The following is a 26681-nucleotide window of genomic DNA, read 5'->3' as shown; positions in this document are numbered from 1 at the left end:
TCCTTTAAGTGAGACAATTATTATATGCATTGTTAACATAATGATATATGTAATAAGTTGATAAATATTAAATAAAGATAAGAGTTAGAAGTTTAGAATCATAGAATTTGACTCAAAAAATTGATGACTTGGTATATCTCATTTTAATATGCTTAGAGTAATGCTTGAAACTAAAATTTAAAAAGAAATAAAAAATAATTCGTAATTCACTTTGTTCAACACTTTTCACTTTTAATTCTTATTTTTAACAAAGTACAAAAGATGTTAAAGCGGATAAAATAATTTATTTTTAAAAGAATTATACTTTTTATCATAAATAATTAATTTTTCTATAAAAAATTTAACACATAATTTATTCTTCACAAAAATTTGGGGCCCCCAAAATTTGGGGGCCTAAGGCGAAGGCCTTATTTTTGCAAGCATAGAGCCGGCCCTGTATATAGGAGAGCAACATAAAAAAAATATAACAAAAAAAAAGTACCTCAAAATTGAAATAGAGATGAATGGAAGATGTAAGTGAGAGAGAATAGAAAAAAAAAAAAAAAAACACTGCAAATTCTCCCACTTGCGCTGAAGAATGGAAAATAAAAGAGGTGTTGAAGCCATATCAATACGTGTCCCAAGGTAAGAAAATGAAAAGAGTGCAATTACTGGTCTAAATTTGTAGGCATAAATTAGAGAGAGTTGAACGGTCACAATTGCCTTAAATGTGAAGTGAATGACATGAAGCTAACACTCACTCTTCTAACATAGTAGAAAGTGAATATATTTAAATATCTATGTTCTATATTAATTTAGAAGTATGAACCCAAAAAATTTAAAATTAAATTACCTAATTACCCTTTTAAAGTTTTTTTTTTTTAAAAAAAAATTGGCATAAGTAACTTCCAATTAAGCAACATATATATAAACTAGAAAAAAATTGGAAAAATTACTGAAATACACGTCTTATGTTTCTCTTATTTCCAATATCCCCTTCTATTTCTAAAAAACCTCTAAAATCTCTTATTTCTTTAATGTATCCGAGCTACATATTAATCTATCCGAGCCAGTATTTAAAATATCCGAGCTACATACTATGTATCCGATTTATTTTATAATGTATCTGAGCTACATATTATGTATATGGTTTATGCTATAATGTATCCGAGATACTCTTTAATGTATCCGAGTTACATATTATGCATCTGATTTATGTTACTTTTTAAGGGATTAATGTAATTACAAACTAAAGATGGATAGCTTATAATTTAACTATGTGATTCCTAATATTTATTCAGGTAGGAATGGCCCACTAATTGAGGAAGAGTTGCCATTTCATTCTTTTAAAATCCAAAATTCGGGCATTAGAGACAGTGACCAATGGGGAATTCTTAAATCCAAGCATTATACTTTATATCCACTTAGATTCACATTATTTATGCTTTAGCAATTTTTATAATCGATAAAGACATCATACATTTCTAACTTTTCTCACAATTTTTTTTTAAAAAAAAATGCCATTTAAATTCAATTAATTCTCATAATGATTGCTATTGATTAGTTAATTCAAGTAAAAGAAATTTATAGAATGGCTAAATAATTTGTTATCCCTGCGAACAAAAGAAAGTACAATGTACTTCTTCAGTTTCATTTTGTTAATTAAAAAAATAAAGACAAAACGGCTATAAAGTAATTAGTAAATATTTCTTTCAATTTATATTATATGGTTTTTTTGTTATGTAAAAAGTAAAAAACTCATCATCAAATAAGAGTAAATATTCCAAAAATATTTGTACCTTCTTGATTATGGGAAAAATATATTTATTTTGGACTAGATATAACATTATGTAATATGAATTGAAAAAAAAATTAAAAAAATCTCAAATACCATAAATAAACCAAATTAGAGTGTTCCAGACTTTGATATATCACTACTAAATGATTTCAAGTTATACTAAGCAAATACCCATAAAAGTAAAATAATTACAAACATATACATCTTTACATTCATATGTCACTCGATCATTATATTATATACCGACTGTTATGTCAAAAAGAAATATATGACTTGTTTTTGAAAAAAAATCGATTTAACTTTTTAAGAAAATTGATTTAACAAAGAGTTGCCACTTAATTTTTAAGAAAAAATAAAAAAATGTTAGAATTTCAAAAGATTTAAAACAGAAAAAATCAATTGAAAAATCCAAGGGGGTTTGGGTTTCACATGTACACTTCAAGAAGGGTTTAGGCATTTGAAGTGTCCGCTAACATGCGGTTGTCCTACGATTTGACTAAATATTTGACTAACTTTGAAAAAATTATTAAATAAAGAAAGCCTATTTCAAAGTGTTACTTGGAAAGGAAAAGAACTCAAAATAATTATTTAGGAAATAATTTTTTATTGACAAACAACAAAGTAAATAAATAATTAAATAAAACTTAAATATTTCAATTAACATTAAAAGAAGAAAGATTATCATTTGGGGATTTAATTAAGGGCAAACTACATAAATCCCACTAGTTTAGGTCCTAATTACTAAGATTCTCGATAGTTTCAAATATTACTTCCTCTACCATATTTCATGTTTGAGATACATGAATTTGAATCTGCGAGATTCATGTATCTGCCGAATTTTAAAATCGAGATACGTATTTTATTTGTTTAAATTAATTGGTTGTAACTGATTTCCTTAATTAGAAGAGTCATTGAGGATTTTCAGATTTTCAGAATACATGGACAATTAATTTAGAAATTTAAATTAATCAAATCCCTTAATATAAGGCGGAAATCAAGTAGTGTATATATGTTTAATTAATTTTATTTTACTATTCTTTGAAATAATAAATTTCATTAATATTATTAATAAAACACTAAAACATGTATATCTTGGTCATTTAATTTGACTAATTTCATTTTAAATTCATTAGTTTGATGTATCTATTATCAATATATGATGTATCCAACAAACTAAACACTAGATACATGAGTATCATACAAGTACATTCATATGTATTATAGAAGTATCTGGTATTAATTTCATGTATCGATTTATATGACCTAATATTAATTTCATGTATCTATTTATATGACATAATATTAATTTCATGTATCTATTTATATGATCTAATTTTAATTTCATGTATCTTTAATATGTATCTAGTATTAATTTGATGTATCAAGTATCAATTTTATACATTATATTCAAGAACATGTATCTTGGATACATAGTAAGCATATACATATAATTATATGTATCTAAGTATGGAATGTAATTAAAACGCATGAACTTAAGAATAAATTACAAGTGTAGAATATTTGTCTTATCATTAATCCAAAATTTAAAAAAAAATCAAATCGTTGTACGAAATTAATGACAGTGTAAATTTTCATCCATTAAAAAGTATGGAGAACTAATAGATTCAAACAATGTAAAAATCCTAAAATCGAACTTTAAAAGAATTAGAGCTTCGAATTAGATATATTAATATGGTAAGAACAAAGTTACAATACAATATTTCGAAATAACTGAACAAAATCTTACTTTACCTATTTATATAATGTTGATTATAGATAATTGATTATGAATTTAGTACATGCAAACATGTATTAAGATGTTTGAGGAAGAAAGGGGTAATGGTAGATGTGTGTGAAACAAAATATGTATTGAAATGGTTGAGGAAGAAGGGGGGTAATGGTAGATGTGTGTAAACAGTGAATAACGTGGGGGAGTGGGCTGATGGTGTGAAAAGAGAGGAACTAATTTGAATTGTTAAAGTCACATTAATTAAGGAGATATACTTTTAAGATAATTATAAAAAACCATATTTAAGGGGATTGTGTATCTAATTTAACTTTTTTAAAAATATGGTATAATTATTAAAAAGTGGTATTATATGTAATATTTTTAAACTAGAAGTAAAATATGTATATATAATAGTAAATTATGTCTAGATAGGTAGTTTTTCCTTTAATCAAATTAAATCAAATTAAACAAAGGTTAGCCTAAATACAAAAAAAAAAAAAAAAAAATGTAGAGTAGAGGAGAGATTAAAATTGGGCTTTTGCCCATGTTTAGATTGCTGGCCCATTCTTCCACCTGTCCTAAAATCTAACTGGCTGCATCATTTGAGCCTTTTAAGCCCATTTTTGTTCTGAAATCTGCTCCTTTTAGGGCATGTTCTAACTTATGGCTTTTGACTTATTTTTGTTATTTTGGCTTTTTTTAACTTTACCCAAACACTTCAAAACTGCTTAAAAGTTATTTTGGCTTAAAAGCACCTAAAATAAGTCAATCAAAATTGGCACTTAGTTCCTTTGGACTGCTGCTACGAATATCTTGGGCTTGAGTCCCAGTTTCGAGTTTATTGGAACTGTATACAATTTCATTATACATATGTATACTGCTGTATATCTAATGTATACAACTCAATTTTGGGCTCCTAAGTCCTAAGACCTGTAATATAACTTCAGCTTGCCACATAGCAGCTTTCCTTGGCGAGGCAGACCCGAGACAACTCAAGGATATGCAAGGAGTAGTCCAAAATGGACTCGAATTGATGTTACGTGCATCAAAAAAAAAAAATTACATAAGAACCTTGTTCAAACAAAGAGATACACAAAAATATGTAGGTATTGATGGGAAAGGGCTGTTGGGATGGGTCTTTTCTGGTGGGCTGAAAATTAAGGGAATGGGTCTGGGAATAAAGAATTGGGCTCAACATTGGATTAAAGAGGAGAGTGAAAACATGGTTAGATTAATGGATTGTAAATTTGGCCCAATTAATTAAGAATTTTGCCGAAATTGAATTAGTTAGGTTGAATCCGGCCTAATATTAAAATAAGATGAATTATATTAATTAATTAACGAGGTTCTTAATCTTAACAAAATAAAATAATTTAATTAATTAATTCACAAATATAAACTACAATTAAATAAGCTAATTAACAAAGCATTTGAGTAAAAAATAAAATCTTTTTGAATATTCATAAAATGTACTAATTATATGAAACAACATATATTATTTAAAAATTATAAAAATGAAAAATTATTCAAACTAACTTGCAAAGTATTTTGAATTTTATCGTGGAGGGTCAAAATTGGGTGTCAACACCCACAACTAATTTCGTTTAACTGATACTATTAGTATCATATACTGTATTGGTATCATTAAGACTGATAATTTCGCTTAGTTGAAAATTTTCGTATGAAAGTTAGCAAGGGATAATATTGAGATGTGGTTTGGAATCGCCTTTAAACTCTTAAATTACCTTAATTTATGTAGATGATTTATACTCCCTCCGACCACTTGCACTTCTCAAAGTCAATTTGACTAATTTTCAAAGTTAAATTAGATTATATTAATTTGATATTTTAAACAAAAAAAAATTAGATATTCAAAAGCTATATGAAAAGTACTATAAATTGCAATTTTTTGCATATCAATGATCGTAAAATTTTAGTCAAATTTTTTATAATTTTACTGTAAAAAAGGAAATCATGATAATTAAAAGGATGAAGTATTTAAAAATGCCTATGAGTATATTAATGCCACCAAAAATGGAGGCACGAGTATTTCGAAAGTCTGTGAAGACTTGGAAATTGCAAGTAGGTATAGTGAGGAGATGGTGTGACTGAATAAATTATTTATATTTGGTTTACCAAAGTAATACTCTATGTAGCATGATAAAGAATCGTAACAAATTATAGAAACGATGAATACACAATTAAAGATTAGTCAATCATTTAAGTCCTACGTTTTGTTTTCTATGTCTGATGAATTAATGATTAGTTCACCACTCTAGTAGCTCTTCATTGATATTTGACGAGTTGACAATAATCTTTCATTATTATATCCAATTGTATGATTTTATTTCTCAGTTTAACTTGATTTGTTGTTCAAAGTTTAACGATGAATTGGTTGTGGTGGTTATATAATTCTAAACTTCACTCTGCATGTAAGAAAATTTTGGACAAGAATATGATATTATTAATATTTTTTCAATATAATTGTCTGTCTATTTGTCATAAAGGCTGAATAAATTAGAGAAATTTCAAAGATGATATCGTATTATATTTCTATATTGTTCTTTCTTTCTTATGTTAATTGTTGAACGCTTAATCAGTAATCTTTTATCTCTAAGGGTGATCATTAATAAGTCATGTTACAAATAAAAATATTACAACCTATCACGAGCAGCAGAAATAGAAGAGGTCTACGGACCGCATCTAATATTAGTCATAGAACACTTTGGAATAAGAAGACCATGGCACACAGGCACACAGGCACACGAACGAAATCCCACAATTTGAGTAAAATGTCTGTATATTCATGAACACTATTGTCTATCAACAACAAAAAGCAGTAAAAGTTGTACTTCAAGTATCAACAACAGAAAGAATTCAGGGTAAAAAGCTAAGAACCCCTGAAAGTTTCAGAATCTACAATTAATGCTATAATATGAAGTCAATGCCTGTCTTCAGAAGTTGAGTACATACTGTCAACTTTGGGTTGCCTTATAGTAAGACAACCTAGATTATTTGACATCTATCAGTTAATTCGTTGAACGTGAAGTCAATCCTTGTGTTGGAGACGTTAGATTGCATACTACTTTGTGCTCTTCTGCCAGCCTCAGAACATGAAGCTTGTGCTTCAGTACAGTAATGAACACATTTTGAGTAGACCATATACCGGGCTTTTTCTCTGATGCCCAACCAAATGAGAAGATACCAGGTTCCTCAGTTTTCTTAGCTTCCCCTGGAGATAAAATTTCAGAAACAGATGACAACGGAGGATGTGGGCAATAATTACAGCTATACTGCTGCAATTGAAATCTACTTGAAGGAACAAGAAATTTGTCTATCTAGTCATGTATGCTTATCTAACTTGTGCGGACTCTTCACTACAAAAATACACTATTTCTTGAAGATTCCGAGCAATATAGATGCTTATTGCTCTAAATAAATTAATTAATGGGATAGTCCCATATATACCTGTAGAGCATCAATAGAGTCTGAATGAAAATCTGTTTTATCTTTCTTTCTAGCTCCAGTAATTGGTGATTAGAATTAAGGTAATCCACACGTGGTTGGAAATTTGTGCTTTTAACAGTTTCATATGCTGCAAAAATTTCCACAATCCAGCCGCGGCAGCAGAATGTGTGAACAAGGAGGAACATGAGTATAGATGTGGGGTGGTCGGGTCAGGTATGGTGGACTGGGTTGGCAAGGAAATGTGGATAACATGGACCTCAGATGGAAGAGGAAACAAAAAGCAGGAGTTCGCTGGTGAGTTGAACGGGTAAATGAGAGTTTAAATTTAACATGAACGCTAAACAAGAGTATAAAACCCGCTAGGAAGAAACTGATATGACAATTTATCACCAGCATTGACATGGGCTATTTTATCTGAGTCGGGTCAAATCCTACACATGAATTCTCTGCTTATTCTGTAATTAAAGTGAGGTTAACGATAAATACAACAATGTTCCTTGTAACTAACTAGGATTATGATGGTGATCTCATAAATAAAATGTTACTATTTTCCCAATTAAAAAAATAAATATAAAAAGTAAGCTAGAAACAAGAAATTTTGAGATATCCAAAGTAGATGGTCAAGTTGCAACAAGTGCAGAATAGCATAAATAACATAAAAATAGGAGATTACCTTTCCTTTCCAAGAAAAATCAACAAAATGGTAGAAAGGCTCCAATAAGGCAACTTGACCTCCTTCTTTAATCTGTCAATAAGAGTAAATTGCACTTAAATGAAGTGATAACTTATGGGACCATGGCAAAAGGATCAAATCAATCTTTTGGAACTTTTTTGTCAAAAATTTGTCTCCCTCACTACCAATAACTAGAAAATGTTAATTAAACACATCATCTAAAAGACTGACCTATCAAACGTTTTATTGCATCAGAAAAAGGAGACATTTTTTTATAATATGCAAGTCAGGTATCATAAGCTGCAAAAGTATCACCCGTGTGTTCCATATCAGGGACATGACTATGTTTAAATGCATTGAGATTTTATCAAATTCCTTCTTCTTTTTTGGTTCTGGAGAGGGTTCTATTTGGATGATTTTACAACTCACACACTTCACATCTCCGACAATAAAAATTAAATGAACAATAAGCTGTCCTAGCATAAATCTTCAGAGATTTCCTTATGACTCTAATGCTGTCAGCCATGATTTCCTAAATGCTTGCCAACATAAAACGAAGGACCACTGGAAATACTTTATGCAATTTAGCCACAACAAAATAATCTCACCCGAAGCAAATAGTCTAACTTATCAAGAAGCAGAACTATCATTTGTTTATCCTCCATAGCATTAAGACCAGGATCCATTAATGAAGCAGCTTCAAATCCAGTGAGGGCCCTCTCATAATTCTCCAGATATTTGTTCACCTTTAAGAATCAAATCATATCCAACCAAGCATTAATTGTAAACGATTTGGAGAGGAAAGTGAAGACAACATTTTAGACATCATTGTGCATGCAGACATTAGATTTAAAAAGGAAGAAAAGTAAGCTTCTTTAAATAAGCTACTAATCTTGTATGACTATGCATATAATGCGCAAGCCACTAAAAATATAAGGTCATAATAAGCAGAGGGAAAACTTTGTATAGATTAGTAGATCTTCATAAATCTGTTTCTAAGCATAACAAGAAGAGGGAAAAAAGATGAAAAGAGAGTTAATATATGCATATAGTTATAATAAATCAATTACGCACATTTGCAAATTGGATGAATCCAAGGATGGGTTGTTGAACTGATATGCTTAGACCTGAAGGAGGCGTATGCTCTGCAGCAGCTACCTGTGGATTAAACAGGTTCGGAAGGTAGTGAAACCGAGATAAAAAAGCAGAGTACATGAACAAGAGTATAAATGCTTAAGTCCTTTAATCTCACCCAAGAAGGAACATAGTCAAATAGCTGAAGGCTTTGTGGGGCTGAATCAGTAACAGAACACTGATTTACTTCTCCTAAATGTGGCAAAGCTGCTGCTGGAGGAGCTAATCTAAGTAAATCTCCATTGAGAGCTTTTGTCTTTGAGATAACTTCTCTGTAAAAATGCCAAATGACTAAATATTAGACTCCAGAGTATTACAACTAAGGGTTTTCCAGGTAAGATATAGAACCTTTTAATATCGACTGAGAACTTGTTGCTGAAGGAAGTAAATACAGAGGCAACAAAACACTTTTTGCATCGAAATGAAGGGACAGGCGGGTATTCTGGAGAGAACGGATAGGGCCTCTTCACGCCGGACATCTATATTACATCACCAACAAATACATGTCAAGTGAAAAGTTGAAACGAAAGAGTTGACAAAAAAGGAAAAAGAGATAATTTTAAAGTTAGCAATACTTCCAAAGAACTAATGAATGTATTCACTGTATCAAATCTGGGGTCAGATTGAAATGTGGGGAAAAATCAGATCGTGAATGATCCATTCACTTATTTACACGAATGCAAAGAACATGTTTTATTAGGAATGGAAAAGAAATATTTCTTCTTGAAGATGTGTGATGCAGAAAATGAAAAGCTTAAATGGCAGTACTCTAATATTAGAAGAGGTTCCAAGATTCTAAATAAAACATAAGAGCATAACTGACTTAAAATGCTCAACATACAGTCAATAAACCTGAAGTACGTGAACAAGATTATAACAGGGGAGGTGCAGATTCCAAGAGACATTGCATTTAGAGACGAGTTTATAAAAGTCCAATCGGTATATGAATACTTACAGCATTCTGGTACGCTTTCAATGACTGTAGAAGCTTGATGTGGTCCCATGATCCAGTCACAAAAAAAGAAATGAAATGTGCATTTCCTAGGTTATCTGTTAAAAAAGATGAAAGCTGATTAAAGAATCCTGAATTTGGATGCATTAAATGTGGATCATGGTTCATCTATCTGGAGAAATCCACACGAAATCAGTTAGAGTATGAGTCTAGCAGATCTTTATGGTTCATCTAGTGGTTGTCCTTCTACAGGGGTTGCATTTAGCAAGTAGATACAAAATAGTATAAAGCTAAAAATATCATTATTTTAGATGCACCCTAAATGTAAAAGTACTAAATGTACTTGGTTGACATGCCTTAATCATTGAGTGTGTATAGAAACTACATTTTACTTCTAAACTATAACATGTTTTAGAGTAAGGCAAACATGAAGGACATGTCAACCAGCATTGAGAAGCACTAGGTCAAAAGTGCATAAAGAAGTAGATAGTGGTTGAACAAAGAATGATCGTAACAACATATCTGGTTTCTTCCTAGTCCAACTGTCGTGATTGACATAATTCATAAGGGAGTTGTTGTTCATATCTGACTCTGATCTTTCCTTAGTTTGACTGGATTCCTTTTTTTTTTTTTTAAACATTTCTATAATCACAGGATTCCAACTTCAACTGTGATGGACCTCTATTGACTACACTGATCTCTTTTCGCTGGTGGTTGTCCTTACACTAACATTTATTTCTACAACTTCAATTTAGGGATGCAACAGAGGATGAATTAAGCGGAATAAAGTAGATACAAAATAGTACAAAGCTAAAAATAGCATTACCTACAAGGCTCCTGAACTGCCATTTGTTCTTTGGGTCAGCATATTCCCATTCCTCATCATCAGATGAAACAAGAAATGTGCTCTTCATGCTTGAATGGATCAATCAGCACAGAAAAGCAAGAAATCAGCTACTCCACTAAAAACATCCAGAAATAAGTTAAAAATAAGTACAGACCTTGGCCTGCCAGAAATGGATTTATACATTGCTGAGCTGAAGGGCTTTTGCAGAAGAGAACAAGGCAAATGATCTAGTGATGTAGTAGTACTGAGAAAGCATAAGTTCCCTGAAATTGATAGAGGCAACATCAAGATATATATCTAAATAATGAATTGAAACTAATTGATTACTTACAAATTGTAGCTTCTTCATTTGGATCTTCTACCATTCCCATTGCCACAAGAACAGGAACAAAAATTGACAAAACTCTAGTGGAAAATCAAACGGAAAACACAACAAACTAGAAACTAAAAAAGAAAAAAGAAAAAAACCAGAGAAGAAGGTGATGATCAATTGTGGCCTTCAGTCTCCTGATGAGACTGAAGAGACCCTAAATCGGAAAAACAATTATCACAGGAGGAACACTTGTGTTTATGTCCTCTGTGGATGATTGCGTTGTGGTCATCCATGCCGTTCTTAAACAAGAAGGTTTCATCGCATTGATAACAATAGCGTTTTCGTTGCTGTCTTTCCGATTTTCTCCGGAATTGGCCTTTTGACATGGTTATCGTTGTTGATTTTTGGAGTGAATACTACGGTTTCGGTGAATGTGAAGGAATGCAGACGGTTTCTCGATGAATGTGAAGGAATATAGAAGGTTTCTCGGTGAATGTGAATGAACTCTCGGAGAAGAAGATGGGTTTTCTTACTTAACAAGTGATGAGAACTCAGAAGGCGGTTATAACGGTTTTGGCCATTTCGGTAATATTTCATCTTTTATTTTTTCAATTAATTCAAATCTTTATTACTCCCTCGTTGTTTAACTATGTCATTTTTTATCTAATCACACCTCTAATCGCGATCCTTTCGATCTACTTTTACTTCTATTTATACTCATTATATACAACCTCTCACATCTCCTCACTAGAACATTTGTGCATCTTCTCTTCATATGTCCAAACCATCGATCCCAACAACCACCAAAGTCACTTCTACCTTGTCTCGAATAGCTCTGTTCTTGTCACTTCTACCTTTGAGAAGTATTGACTAATTGTCATATTCCGTTAAGAGATCGACAAAAGCTCATTTTCAAGCCTTTGTAATCTCTCATCATTCTTCTTTGTAAAAATCGTTGCCAAGGTGTCCCAAGCTTCTTTGGGTGTCTTGGCATTCTTAATCCGTTGTAGGAACTCATCCTCGATGGTTACAGTGAGAGCATACATGGCCTTTCCAGCTTTGACCTTCCACCATTTTGCTGCTTCAGCATCTGTTGGTGGTGTGGTGTCTGATCCACGGATGATATCCCATAATTCTTAGCCGAGAAAGTAATATTGCATTCTCGTGCTCCATGATCCGTAGTTGCTTGCGTTGAGCTTATCAACGCTATTGAGAGTGCTTGCAAAATCCATCATTAATTAGTGCTCGCGATTTGCAACCTCCGACGGTAGCTTGTAGGATCTCCTTTGAGTTACTACCTTGCTCTTATCCACCAGGCTCTGATACCACTTGTTGAATATTATTTGTTTGAGACTACGGGCACAATTGATTTCTCACAACTTGAATTTTATTATATCAAAGTAAGGACCCGCTTCGGTCTTACAATCTTGATGACACTTGTTGCTTGCTTCAGCAACACTCTTTACTTGAGCACACACTTGTTTGCTCTCTTGCTTTCTTACTCAATTGCTTTGTTACTTAGTTTCTTGCTTACATATCAAATGAACCACCTCTATTTATAGGAGGTGATGGAACAATCTAGCTAAACATATTTTTCTACTCTATTCTAGAATATTCCTCCAACTACTTAATTCTAGAACTACCCTATCTAGAACATTTCTAGACTATTCTCTCTAGAATACTTATTCTAGAGATCTTCCTTCAATTTGCTATATCTCCGGAATATTCTAGATTGTTCTTGACTTATCTTAAGTAAATAATTAAGTTGGTGATTAATTCTTAACAGTATGCTCATCTCAACAACCTACTCTTATCTTCTAGACGTGTGAGTTCTTGACCGACCAACACTCCACCTAATTACTACATAGCTGGTATAATTAATCATCACCTTAAAGTCTTGGTGGTACATTCGTGATTTTATCACACAAGACACCGGAAACAAGCTTCCATTTCATTCATTCTACTCTAATACGATGTGTAACATCATGGTCAATCTCCCTGTTTTCTTGACATATTAACCCATACACTTGAAACTACTTTTCTTACACATATCTCATATATCAATCCTTACTCCCACATATGTCATAAGGGATTACAATAGAGTGTCGATGGGTTAGAGCTTTTGTGGAGGTGAGGGCGGGGCGGGTTCAATTTTTGAAATGAAGAAATCACATTGGGCGAGGAGATTAATGTACAATTTTTTGCAATCAAATTCTTTTGATATTAAATTAAAACTTAAAATCGTGAAGAACTGTACATTAATCTCTATTTTTGTTCTCTCGACGACATGGTTGATCATTACATAGTTAATCCAATCGTTAGGTGGTATCAAGCGCAAGACATGAAACCAGGGGTGGCTAAAATCAAAATCAAAATCAAACCCAATTCATTCAACCCATTTAGGCTTGGGTGGGTTATTGATCCACTCATCTATTAGCTCAACCCATTAAAAATTGGGTTAATATGTAACCCAAATTGATTCATGAGAAATCTTGTCAATTTTTTTTTTGATTTGATGTGTTATATATAGTCATATTAAAGAAACAATAATTTTATCACGTACGAAAATATTTTTTAAAAATAAATCAATTAATTAAAACTTTGTAAAAATTGAGTTAGATCCTGGCCCCTTTTTGACCCGTCCAATTTCCACCCCTACATAAAACATAATATAATTAAGATGTGGATAGAAATGTCGAAGGTTGGGTTCGAAACAAAACACGCGAGAATAACAGAAATTTAAAATGAAGGGTCCAGATTTAAAGTTGATTAACGAAGGGTGAGGGCTATGATTAAGCCACATCACGTGGTAGTTAGAATACACAACCGTTTTTGTTTATTCAACTTGTGGGGTCGTAACCTTCCCAACATTTTGGCTGAAATTAGCATTTTAACTTTTAGTAACTAATATAAATTTTAATACAATTAATAACTAAACTAATTATAATAATAATAATAATTAAGCATTAGAAATATTTTAAAATAAAAACACTAATATTTTATTAAATCCTAAAAGATGTCTGACTTAACAATATTACAACAAACAGACTGCCAATAAACTCGCACATAAAAAATAAAAAGTTTGTGAAAGGATTTGGAGCTGATAAGTTCTCACTTTCCATTTTCAACTACATAAAAATAAAAGAACCAAGAAAACAAATAGATCAACCCAAAATACATAAATGGAGATTTTGACAAAAGAGATTTAATGGGGGGAAAACGTGGACTAAAAGATGAAACCCTCGCAATAATGTGTGCATAAAGATCACACTACAAAAAAAAAAAAAAAAAAAAAGGTGTTATTTGCGGGGTTAAATTTACATATTGCGGCAGTCAACAACCCACGCCAATCAATTGCCATGGCGGTTTTCAAATCTGCCCCTAGAACATTCGCCCTTACCAGTTTGTGGAGGTTGTTTTTCTAGCGCCGTAATATTTTAGCGGGGGGTTAAAACCCCTCAATATGTCGAGTTTTAAGTTAATGATAAAACATTAGAAATATTTTAAAATAAAAACACTAATATTTTATTAAATCATAAAAGATATCTGACTTAACAATATTACAACAAACAAACTGCCAATAAACTCGCACATAAGAAATAAAACAACAGTTTTTGTGAACTATTTTTGCATCCAAAATTTTCTGTCAGAGTTGTATTTCAAATCTGCACCTCTTTTTTTTTTCTTTGTTTCCATTTAGTTCATTAAGGAAAGTTGATTAAATAATTCAGTTATCGAGTTTACTCATGTTGGTCATTGTCTATGGATTAGCATTTGTCTGTAATGTTGTCATTTTTAATTTTGTTCAAGGAAATAAAACAACAGTTTATAGTCATTTCAACACTACTTCATGGAGTATTATTTATAATGCATACTCATCCATTCACTTTTATTCAATTGTCTATGTAACAAGTACCCTATGTTAATGATGGTTAGTGTCTCATTTGTTATATATAAGTATGTGTCTGTTAGCACCCATTTTAAGTCTGCCAATGTTTTACACATGAAAGATTTAAGGAAATTTGAAAGTAGATTACTTCAGCTTATAAGTTATTTATTTTTAATTTTTGTGTAAAAGTTGTTTGCAGCGGATTACTATAGCTTTTTAGTTATTTGTTTTTCCTATTTCCGTGGAGCAGTTGTTGTTGTAAGGAGGTTATTCCTCCACTTTCTCATTTCAGTTATAGTAGCATGTTATTTTCTTGTTTTCAGATGAGTGGTTAATCCACCAGTGTTGTATTTAATGTTATACCCAGAAAGTCAAATCTCAGTTTGAAAATCCAATACTTGCAACTTAAGCAGAGGCATCTTCCTGTATTTAGTGTGATGATAACCAGAAAATTAGTCAAGTTCTTGAGTACTTCAAACTCAAGAAATTGCAGGTTCTCTCTTAACAAACCAACACCATAAGTTGTAGGAAGAAAACATTCAATTTCACGCTACAGCACCCTATAACCGGATCCATATCAGGGGACCATAACAACTTGGTATCAGAGGCAAGTGTTATGGGAGATCAAACTCAACATCAATTGGCACAATTGATGAACTTGTTTTAAGAAGAACAACCAATATAGCGAGACAAGAAACAACAAATGCTCGCTTAGATGCACTCACAAAGGATTTAGCAAATTTGAAGTTTGATTTTGATTCAACTGAATATATCAGTCAGAATCACGGTTGGAAGGGTAAAAATAAAGTGGCAGGAGGGTTAGGATCATAGCTGGGAAGGAGCTGGAATGCAGTCTAAAAGCAGAGAAAGATGGAGAATTATCCCTTCTAGCATTTGGTGGGCAATATGGAAGAAGAGAAATTTCAGGTTTTTTGATAGTACAGAAAACACTATGCAACAAGTCAAGCTTAATTGCTTGTTGCTACTGTGTTTTTGGTGTAACAAATTATACTCCAAGGACACTATCTCCCTAATTGATGTACTAGCTAGACTCAATTTAGGTCAGATAGCTGGATTTGATGATCTTATTGTAAATATGGCTCAGTACTGCCTATGTACTGTTGTAATATATAAAGTTACCTATTTCAAAAAAAAAGTTTCATCATTCCTCGACATACAAAGTTGGATTTTCCATGATTTAATGGTCAAGAGGACCCTTTGGGATGGTTGAACAGATGTGAACACTTCTTTCGACACCAACAAACTCTGGAAGAAGAAAATGTTAGACTTGCTTCTTTTATTTGGAGGGCAATGCATAACTATGATTTCTTCAACTAGAGGCAGATCTGGCTTAACTGTCTTGGGATGACTTCAAACGTCATTGTAATCTTCGTTTTGGGCCACCAATCAGAAGCCAAAAGTTGGGAAAATTGGCTAAGTTGCGCTAGATCGGGTCTGTGGCAGGTTACCAAGAAACATTTAAGCAGTTAGTTTCGCGGCCTGGTACACTCACACAGGCACACAAATTAAACTTTATATCAATGATCTTACTGATTATATAGCAATTGAGGTTGAGTTGCATAATCTTCCAGATTTGGCTACAACGATGAGTTTATCCCGACTTTATGAATGCAAGGAACAACCCATTTGTTCAGAATTGTTAGATGTTTGCAAATCAAAGATAACATATTTCTCACCTCAATAACATGTCAGATTGGTGAAGAAACTGACCAGATCTGAAATGAAGAAAAGGCGACTTAAGAGACTTTGTTTCAAATGTGATGAACCATTCACTCGAGGCCATCAGTGCAAGAAGTAGTTTTGGATTGACTTTATATACGATGTGGAAGAATTGGTTGGAAAAGGGGAAATACTAATACTTTCCACACTTGGCGCTTGAGGGCAAGCGCAATTTGAAGAGGAGAGTAATGTTATCACCCCTTCTAGTTTGCCAATATTTTACACATGGAAGATTTAAGGAAATTTGAAGGTCGATTATGATTCAGCTCATAAGTTATTTATTTTGTATTTATGTGTAATAGCTGTTTGCAGTAGATTACTACAACTTTTTAGTTATTTGTTTTTCCTATTTTTGTGTAGCAGTTATTGCGGTAAGGAGGTTATTCCTCCACTTTCTCATTTCAGTTGTAGTAGGAAGTTACTTCCTTGGTTTCAGATGGGTGATTAATCTACTAGTGTTGTATTTAATATTATTTGTATTTAGTGAAATGATAAGCCGAAAATTAGTCATGTTTTTGAGTACTTCAAACTCAAGAGATTGCAAGTTCTCTTTTGACAAACCAGCACCATAGGTCGTAGGAAGAAAATATTCAATTTCACACTAGAACGTCTCATAACCAGATCCATATCAGGGGACCATAACAGTGTACTGGATATTTGTCATTGTTTGATTATGAATTCATTACTTTTAAGTGATTTAGTAGATTGGTGTTATTTCTAGATGGTTTGTTTATATAATCTTTTGACTTTACTCGTTAATAGCTGCAATATGTTTGGTGATGATAATACATATGCAGATTAGTTAGCTCATGCAAATTTTTCAAAACAAACTTCTTGATCGTCCGTATTCGTGTCTTGCAGAATGAAAAGTGAACAAGCATGTTCTAGTAGATTTCACTACCAAGTATTAATTTTCACTAACAAGCATGTTCTGAATTGAATGGTATAAAAAGTAAAGCATCATAATTGAAATCTCCATTAAAATTAGTTTAAAAGCTTGAGCTAATAATTCGACTTGCCATAAACGAGCATTGTTTTGAGTGGGTAGTATATTAAAAGGTTCGAAACGTCGAGGGAAGCTTATATCTAAAATTTAAGGCAATTTGGAGATGATTTAGGCTGGTTTTGCATCAAATTTCAGAGCAATGAAACGAAGAAGATGAAGAACGCTAAACTTTTCAGACGTGTAGGAAAAGGACCGGTTATTAAAATTAGTCGTGGATCTGTTGGGTATTAGATATAGGATAAAAAATTATCTTAATATTCAAAGTTTATTGAAGAAAATCATTTGGGTGCTCATGTATTAAGCTTATCCAAGCTTAATTTGCTTTGATTTAAAAGATTTTTGATATATAGTTCTTGATTATGGAGAGTAATGGATGAAATTGCTATAAACGATTTGTGGTGTATCAATTAAAGTAGTGATAGGAATTATTTCAAGATGGTGAAGAACTTTGGTGTTGCCATAGATGCTCAATCAAATTGCTATGAAGAGGTGATTTTCAAAAGTTCCTAATTTCATGCGCAAATTGAAAAATCAAAATTCTAGAATCAAGAGGAATAATGAAATTTCATGGTGAATCCAATGAATGTGACAGTTGCGGCGACTTAGAGAAGGTGAATGGTGGAGCGATTTGATTTATGTTGTTGTGAAGAAGAAAAAAAAAACTAAAAAACACATATTTATGAAAATTTCAAAAATAAAGTTTTATTATCTGTGTTGGTCCTCACTCTCTCTAAGAGAGTGAAATACACTCACTGTGTCACGTAAGCGTCTAGGGAGTAAATTTATTTTAGTTTTAATCAGTTCAGGGGTGATAGGATACCCGTGAAGTTGGAGTGTGTAGTTGAGATTTCATGTATAGATTGAGGGGCTTTAGACCATTTTCATACACTCACTGTGTCACGTAAGCGTCTAGGGAGTAAATTATTTTAGTTTTAATTAGTTCAGGGGTGATAGGACACCGTGAAGTTGGAGTGTGTAGTTGAGATTTCAGGTATAGATTGAGGGGCTTTAGACCATTTTCTCTAAAATGTTTGAATGTAGGTTAATTTTTTTAAAAAAGGAAGCGATGGATTAAAGAAAATAAGTAGTAATTAAATAGTATCAAAAGAAGAATTACATAACAGAAAAAAGAACAAGTAGGTAACACAAGAAAGAAAATAGTTACTCTGGAAATAACAATAGTCACTCTGGAAATAGTAAAATCAAAACTAAGCAAATACTAAAATCAAAACTAAGCAGGAAAAGGAGTGTTGAAGATCCATATAGGTGGACTAAATTTGTGATAGGATTCACCAGTATAGTGAGGCTGAATTGTATCGTCAAGCAAGTTATATATGCCCATGTCCTTGCCGCCTCCTTTTTCATTAGAATAGTATGCGGTAGAACAATCATCAGTAAAATAAATATGATTAGCCTTGCATCCATACTGTTCAACATCAACAGCCACAGAGGCACTAAATCCGAGGAAGAGTGATCTGTTGTCCAAATCATTAACCTCTTCATAACTCTCATTATCAACATCAACCTTGCAAACAACAAATTCTTCAACACCATAGGTCTTTGTTTCGGGATGGTTACAAATTCCATCTCGAGTGATTACAAATAGTTCACCTTGAGAATGCACAATGTAGAGTTTCATTCCACAGATAAAATCAGAAGGAATGCCTTGAACTATCCTTCCAATAGTTGGTTCTAACCCTCCTCTAAAGTCCAATATTACAACGCGTCCTCGAACATCAACCCCATAAAATTGTCCATCATGCCATGTTACATCAGAATAAGTGGCTATGCGCGTTTCAACTGTGATAAAAGCATTTTTTCCAGGTTTCCAATAAGCTAATGTACGAGGAACTCCTTGACTAATCATTAAAATATAGTCGTCGTCGTCATGAGGATCTGAAGAAAGCACGGCTTTTTGAACATAATACTCACAGTAACCGCGTTCATTATCAGAATCAAAACCTTTCAATGTGGTCATGTGAGGCAATTGTATCAGAGTATGAGAATTGAGATGGAACAAATTCATATTCCCTTCCCCATCTGCTGTGAAAAGCCACCCTGGAATTCCAACACCCAAACAGCGTTTTCCAACAAGTTGTGGAAAATTCATGGTGTAAGTAATACCTTTCGTTAAGTCGAAAAACTCACGGTTTTCTTCATTCCCTTCCTTCTCTGCCAGCATCAACAATGGAACTGGAACTGCAACTCCAACTTTCTCCGCAACCATGATTTTGAACGAAAAGTACCAAACTTTGATTTGATGAATAAACAAAACCTAGCTAATCTGATCCCCTTTTATAAGAAGACAAATCGAATCCTAATTTGGTGTTACTTAGATTTACGACATACGGAAGGAACCCTTTTATTTTCGGATTCATAAGCCGTCCCGAATCTCAATTTCGGTATTTATATACTTCTTAAAAATAGTACTTCTAAATTACTACTAGTATCTAACAAAATATAATACTATTATTTTAGACGATTATATCTAATCCCCTATTTAACAAACATAAGCTTTATATGTACTCCTTAAAAATTAAAATTATACTTCAAATTATTAATTATCTAAAAACAAAATATAATATTATTATAATTTCAGACCATTATATTTAATCCCCTATTTAACAAACATAATTAGCTTTATATTTACTCCACCATTTTTCTCCCCCAAGCTTTAAAAATTGTGAAGGGGGTTACAACTTTTGCCATGAATGAATACTCGGAGATTTCCATTAATTCAGAAAATTGCCCGGTCCCTTCTAATAAAAATAAAATAAAAAATAAATTGGATCTTTATTTGAGTTTTCGCCTCTCCTCGTTGTTCAACTGCAAGATAAATATGTCATTTTTTCTATCTAATCACACCTCTCATTTTACTTGAATTTTGCATTTTATTTGGTCAATCATTTATCTGTTCATATTATATGACAGATTTAAATTCAAGATCTTCGTCACCATTTGTAGCACTGGGCCCTACTTCATATAAAATATTGTCGACGGTCATTTGACTCGATTCCAATATGACATAACTTATCGAGATCTCTTCATTTTTCATCAATTCAACTACCTGAACCTCATTTGAGGATCCATCTTTGTGCATGGTGGAGCAATTCAATCGCACATTCAAACTTTAGATGGAAATTATTTGGTTCCTGACCCTGAACCAATTATGATGGGGAAACCTTGTTGGCTTGATGCATACATGTGTTGCTGCTACATGTTAAATAAAAATTCATCACATACCAAATTTTATTTGGGAGTTTTGTTCTCATACCCATGGTTTCTTATGCCAGTCCTCAATAACTCCATTAGTTATCGATTAAAAAGTTCTTAAAACTACCAGGGTATACAACTTAAACTTTTATAGAACTTAAAAATTGCATCACTTCCACTCATATTACATAGCTCAAGAAACTTCTCACAGTACGTAGTACATTTGCAGTTTACAAAATTTTTACATAAAAGTAACAAAGAAACGGAGTATAGAAATGTTAACTACTTTGTACAAGTTATATCAGAGCAAGTAGTCCATTCATCAGTCAGAGAATTTGGAGAAGGTAGTGATTTAACTTTCTTCAACAAGAAAATATCTTCTGATTCAGGGAAAGGAGGAGCTACTACTATTTTAGCTTCATTGGCATTGAGATTAGTCTGAATCTCCTTTAGAGTATCCAAAACTTCAACCATAGTAGGCCTCACGTCCCTATCTGTCTGCAAGCACAGAAAAGCCAGCTCAGCCACTGAAGTAGTCATTTCCCAAGTTTTGGTATCTGAATCGTACCCCAGGGATGGATCAATCAACTCATTAACTGCAGATTTTATGATCTTGTTTATTGCATAGTTGGCCAAATTGATCTCTTGGCTATGCCTGTTCATATCCACAGCCAGCATTGATGAAATGAGCTCAACAAGGACCACCCCGAAGCTATAGACATCACTTTTAATGGTCAGCTGGTAACATTCGTGATACTTTGGATCAATATAGCCTGGGGTACCCCGGGGTGTAGTTGAAATATGAGAGACATCATTTGGGAAGAGCCTTGAAATCCCAAAATCCGCAACTTTAACACCAAAGTTGTGATCAAGGAGTATGTTATTAGTCTTCACATCGCAGTGTATTACGTCAGAAGCATGCAGGTAAGCCAATGCACTAGCAGTTTCTACGGCAATGTTCATGCGGACTGGCCAGGTAAGTGATCCGTCTTTCGCTCTGTCACCATGAAGGTGATCAGCAAGAGTACCATTAGGATTATATTCATAGACAAGGAGTAGTTCACGGCTTCGTCTTGAAGTGCAGCCATAGAGGGTGACAAGATTATTGTGCCTTAGTCTAGTAAGGATATCAATTTCATTTACAAACTGCTCCATTCGCTTGCAGTTGTGCTCGTAGAGGCGCTTTACAGCAATCTCCCGTCCATCTTTAAGTTTTCCTGTTCATCGATGGAAAAGAATTAGCCACAAGAAGAAACAGTTGATGCATATCAAGGTTAAGAAGTTTCTCACCATAGTAAACAGTTCCATAACCTCCTTCTCCAAGTACTCTAGAGGAATTGAAATCATCTGTGGCTTCTTCAAGTTCTGAATAAGAGAAGACTGAAACACCAAAGTATATACTGCCTCCCTCAACATCATGATTAAGGATATTGGACAATTTCCTTGTCGAGAAGAAGCGGGATGAACTAAATTTCCTCTTTGTGTAACGCCAGATAATGTATACAACTAAAGAAGTTATCATCACCGATCCTACTCCGCCAAAGACTGGAAGAGAAGTTAGTAATCAATGTCTTTGGAAAAGCAAAAAGAAATAGCATCTAGAAGGAATTCTCGTGTAACTCCACATCCATACATTTTGTGTTTAAGTCTCTTCTTTCTGTTCCTTTATTGCTAGAGAAAGGATTTGAGCTTATACAAAATGATGAAATTTTAAATGATATGCATGAATATTCTGTAATAAGAATACATGGCAGCAATTAAACATATTTTACTACCTGTTCCCAGAATCTGCCCCACCATATTTCTTCCAGTTGTTTCTTTTCTTTGATCGGTACTACCTGTAGGTGTTTTTGCATCTACAGAAGGAGGCAATAATACGAAATATATTATTTATGCGGCATGAAACAAGAAAGGGACTTAAGAAGCATGAACTTGACCTTGAATGTATAGATTATTTTGGAGATGTCTACCTTTGTGACAAGAAAATTTGTTGGTTTTATCAGCCTGGCATTGACCTCCACTATAATGACATCTGTTACATTCCTCAGACAGTTTCCATTCTACTAGAATTTCGGGACCTAACATGTTGAACAAATCACCATGACTTGACTGAATTGGCAATCTGACAAGTGAACAGTTGGTAGGAATATTGTCTGCTCCTATGTATTCATCGGAAAGGTTGTAGTATATGCTAAAGCCTTCACAGCCACTGTACGTATTATAACCCACAAAATGATCGTTCTTCTTCTGCGTAATGTTATGGACGTTATTACTGCTACTGATGCATTTGAAGATGTTCATAAGATTATTCATATTGAAAGAAATAGAAGGAGAGTATGGAAGGGAGAAAGATTTGTTAAACGCCTGGCACTTGTGTTGTTTCAATGTTGTTTGAAGCTTCGGGTCCCCTAGCCAAACTGATGAATGCATGCATCTTTAAAACATAGTACCATTCTCCTCCAGGAACTAGTTGGATTCTTGGAAATGGTTTAGCATCACAACCAGACATGAATATTATTCCACAATCGGGTTGTGTGGGAAGAGAGTAAGGAAATTTCAGGTCAGTAGAATTTCCACATGAAAATGACTTTGGACAAGTTGAAACATTTCTGCCCTTTGCCTGAACTAAGATAAGAAGAAGTGATAGAAGGAAACAAATAAAAGAAGAAGCCAAATCCATATTGAATCTAACTGCAATGAGAGGAAAGCTAACTGAAACTTTGTGAATTGTGACTCTATAAGTTTATATCTTACAAGACATGAATAGTTTCTCCATTACTAGTCTTAAGTTTATTGGTAATGTTTGTTAAAAAGAAAAATGTGCAACACAAACGTATGAGAAAGGAAATGTTCACATTAGCTTTTCTAGCAATTGACTCCAGTAGAAAGACTTGCCTTCTTGACTCAGCAATATAACAGCAACTTCTCATTATTTTCAGGACCACCAAAAATTAATGACTTAGACCAATAGAAATAGAAGCTATACATCCACCATATGTTAAAAATCATATCATCATCATCATATATATTATTATAAGTGGGAAGCTTCAAAATGAAAAGTTGAATTACCATTTTATCCCTACACTAAATATAAATTTAATCAAATATCTTAATAAATAATAATATTTTAATTATATAAAGATAACATTAAAAGTCCAACAATTATAATTTTAAAATACAAAACTTATTAATAATCATATGCATTGAACCGGATAAGCAATAGATGGTTCATCTGCTAGTAATTNTTGTGCCTTAGTCTAGTAAGGATATCAATTTCATTTACAAACTGCTCCATTCGCTTGCAGTTGTGCTCGTAGAGGCGCTTTACAGCAATCTCCCGTCCATCTTTAAGTTTTCCTGTTCATCGATGGAAAAGAATTAGCCACAAGAAGAAACAGTTGATGCATATCAAGGTTAAGAAGTTTCTCACCATAGTAAACAGTTCCATAACCTCCTTCTCCAAGTACTCTAGAGGAATTGAAATCATCTGTGGCTTCTTCAAGTTCTGAATAAGAGAAGACTGAAACACCAAAGTATATACTGCCTCCCTCAACATCATGATTAAGGATATTGGACAATTTCCTTGTCGAGAAGAAGCGGGATGAACTAAATTTCCTCTTTGTGTAACGCCAGATAATGTATACAACTAAAGAAGTTATCATCACCGATCCTACTCCGCCAAAGACTGGAAGAGAAGTTAGTAATCAATGTCTTTGGAAAAGCAAAAAGAAATAGCATCTAGAAGGAATTCTCGTGTAACTCCACATCCATACATTTTGTGTTTAAGTCTCTTCTTTCTGTTCCTTTATTGCTAGAGAAAGGATTTGAGCTTATACAAAATGATGAAATTTTAAATGATATGCATGAATATTCTGTAATAAGAATACATGGCAGCAATTAAACATATTTTACTACCTGTTCCCACAATCAGCCCCACCATATTTCTTCCAGTTGTTTCTTTTCTTTGATCGGTACTATCTGTAGGTGTTTTTGCATCTACAGAAGGAGGCAATAATACGAAATATATTATTTATACGGCATGAAACAAGAAAATGACTTAAGAAGCATGAACTTGACCTTGAAAGTATAGATTATTTTGGAGATGTCTACCTTTGTGACAAGAAAATTTGTTGGTTTTATCACTCTGGCATTGACCTCCACCATAATGACATTCATTACATTCATCAGACAGTTTCCATTCTACAAAAATTTCGGGACCTAACATGTTGAACAAATCACCATGAGTTGACTGAATTGGCAATCTGACAAGTAAACAGTTGGTAGGAATATTGTCTGCTCCTATGTATTCATCGGAAAGCTTGTAGTATATGCTAAAGCCTTCACAGCCACTGTACATATTATAACCCACAAAATGATCGTTCTTCTTCTGCGTAATGTTATGGACATTATTACTGCTACTGATGCATTTGAAGATGTTTATAAGATTATTCATATGGAAAGACATAAAAGGAGAGTTTCGAAGGGAGAAATTTTTGTTGAAAGCCTGGCACTTGTGTTGCGTCAATGTTGTTTGAAGCTTCGTGTCCCCAATCCAAACTGATGAATTATGCATCTCTAAAACATAGTACCATTCTCCTCCAGGAACTAGTTGGATTCTTGGATATGGTTTAGCATCACAACCAGACATGGACATCATTCCACAATCGGGTTGTGTGGAAAGAGAGAAAGGAAAGCTCAGGTCTGTAAAATTTCCACATGAAAAGGACTTTGGACAAGTTGAAGCATTTCTGCCCTTTGCCTGAACTAAGATCACAAGTAGAGATAGAAGGAAACAAATAAAAGAAGAAGCCAAATCCATATTGAATCTAACTGCAATAAGAGGAAACCTAACTGAAGTTTTGTGAATTGTGACTCTAGAAGTCTATATCTTTTTAAGACCTGAACAGTTTCTCCATTACTAGTCTTAAGTTTATTGGTAATGTTTGTTAAAAAGAAAAATGTGCAACACAAACTTATAAGAAGGGTCAGATGTATCAAGTAAAGAAAGGTGAAGAAAAAAAAGGAAATGTTCACATTAGCTTTTCTAGCAATTGACTCCAGCAGAAAGACTTGCCTCTTGACTCAGCAATATAACAGCAACTTCTCATTATTTTCAGGACCACCAAAAATTAATGACTTAGACCAATAGAAATAGAACCTATACATCCACCATATGTTAAAAATCATATCATCATCATCATATCATATCATATATTATTATAAGTGGAAAGCTCCAAAATGAAAAGTTGAATTATCATTTTATCCCTACACTAAATATAAATTTAATCAAGTATCTTAATAAATAATAATATTTTAATTATATAAAGATAACATTAAAAGTTCAACAATTATAATTTTAAAATACAAAACTTATTAATAATCATATGCATTGAACCGGATAAGCAATAGATGGTTCATCTGCTAGTAATTATTATAGTAGCAAATTTCCTCAATATTAATTAGAATACAACCTTTTCACACTCCAACATTTATTAGTTTGATTGAAGCTTCTACCAGTGGTGGACCTAAAATTTTGTTCAAGTGGGTTCAAGTTACAAATAATCATGGCAACGATCAATAATAATAATTATCAGTTTTTTTTAATTATATCCTTAACAAGTTATTTTGAGATGATATTCCTAACAAAAAATATACTCTATTAAATTTTTATCTACTTACAAGAAAATTTTCCACATATTTTCAATTTAACAAGCTACTTATTACTCATATATATAAGACTAAAACTATAACAATTTTGAAAACCATAAATAAATAAAAATTAGTAAAATAATAAATAAATAAAAATGCACTATCCTAACTTTCGTGTATACCAAGTAAAAAGGAAAATAAATACATAATTTTGTATACTTCAAAAAATAAAACTAAGTACTACTCATCCGTTTCATAATAATTGTTTATTTTACTAAAATTAGTTGTCCA

At 32.8% G+C, this 26681-nt stretch overlaps 1 protein-coding gene and 1 pseudogene across 1 annotated transcript; both read right to left on the bottom strand.

The window, feature by feature from the left end:
- LOC125869392 (LEAF RUST 10 DISEASE-RESISTANCE LOCUS RECEPTOR-LIKE PROTEIN KINASE-like 1.1) overlaps positions 1-23421 on the bottom strand; it is a 33037-nt pseudogene extending 9616 nt beyond the window's left edge.
- A 555-nt stretch (positions 23422-23976) lies between these two features.
- On the bottom strand, positions 23977-25560 carry LOC125868870 (LEAF RUST 10 DISEASE-RESISTANCE LOCUS RECEPTOR-LIKE PROTEIN KINASE-like 1.1). Its single transcript, XM_049549437.1, has 4 exons — positions 24852-25560; positions 24657-24737; positions 24172-24426; positions 23977-24098 (listed from the first exon to the last, which is right to left on the bottom strand). The coding sequence occupies exons 1-4, from the start codon at positions 25558-25560 to the stop codon at positions 23977-23979; spliced, it is 1167 nt and encodes a 388-aa protein (XP_049405394.1).
- Positions 25561-26681: the final 1121 nt, after the last annotated feature.

The sequence above is a fragment of the Solanum stenotomum genome, chromosome 6, assembly GCF_019186545.1.
Source record: "Solanum stenotomum isolate F172 chromosome 6, ASM1918654v1, whole genome shotgun sequence".
NCBI classification, from domain to species: domain Eukaryota; kingdom Viridiplantae; phylum Streptophyta; class Magnoliopsida; order Solanales; family Solanaceae; genus Solanum; species Solanum stenotomum.
The sequence above is the reverse complement of the archived record's forward strand: the minus strand, read 5'-3'. Positions and strand labels throughout refer to the sequence as shown.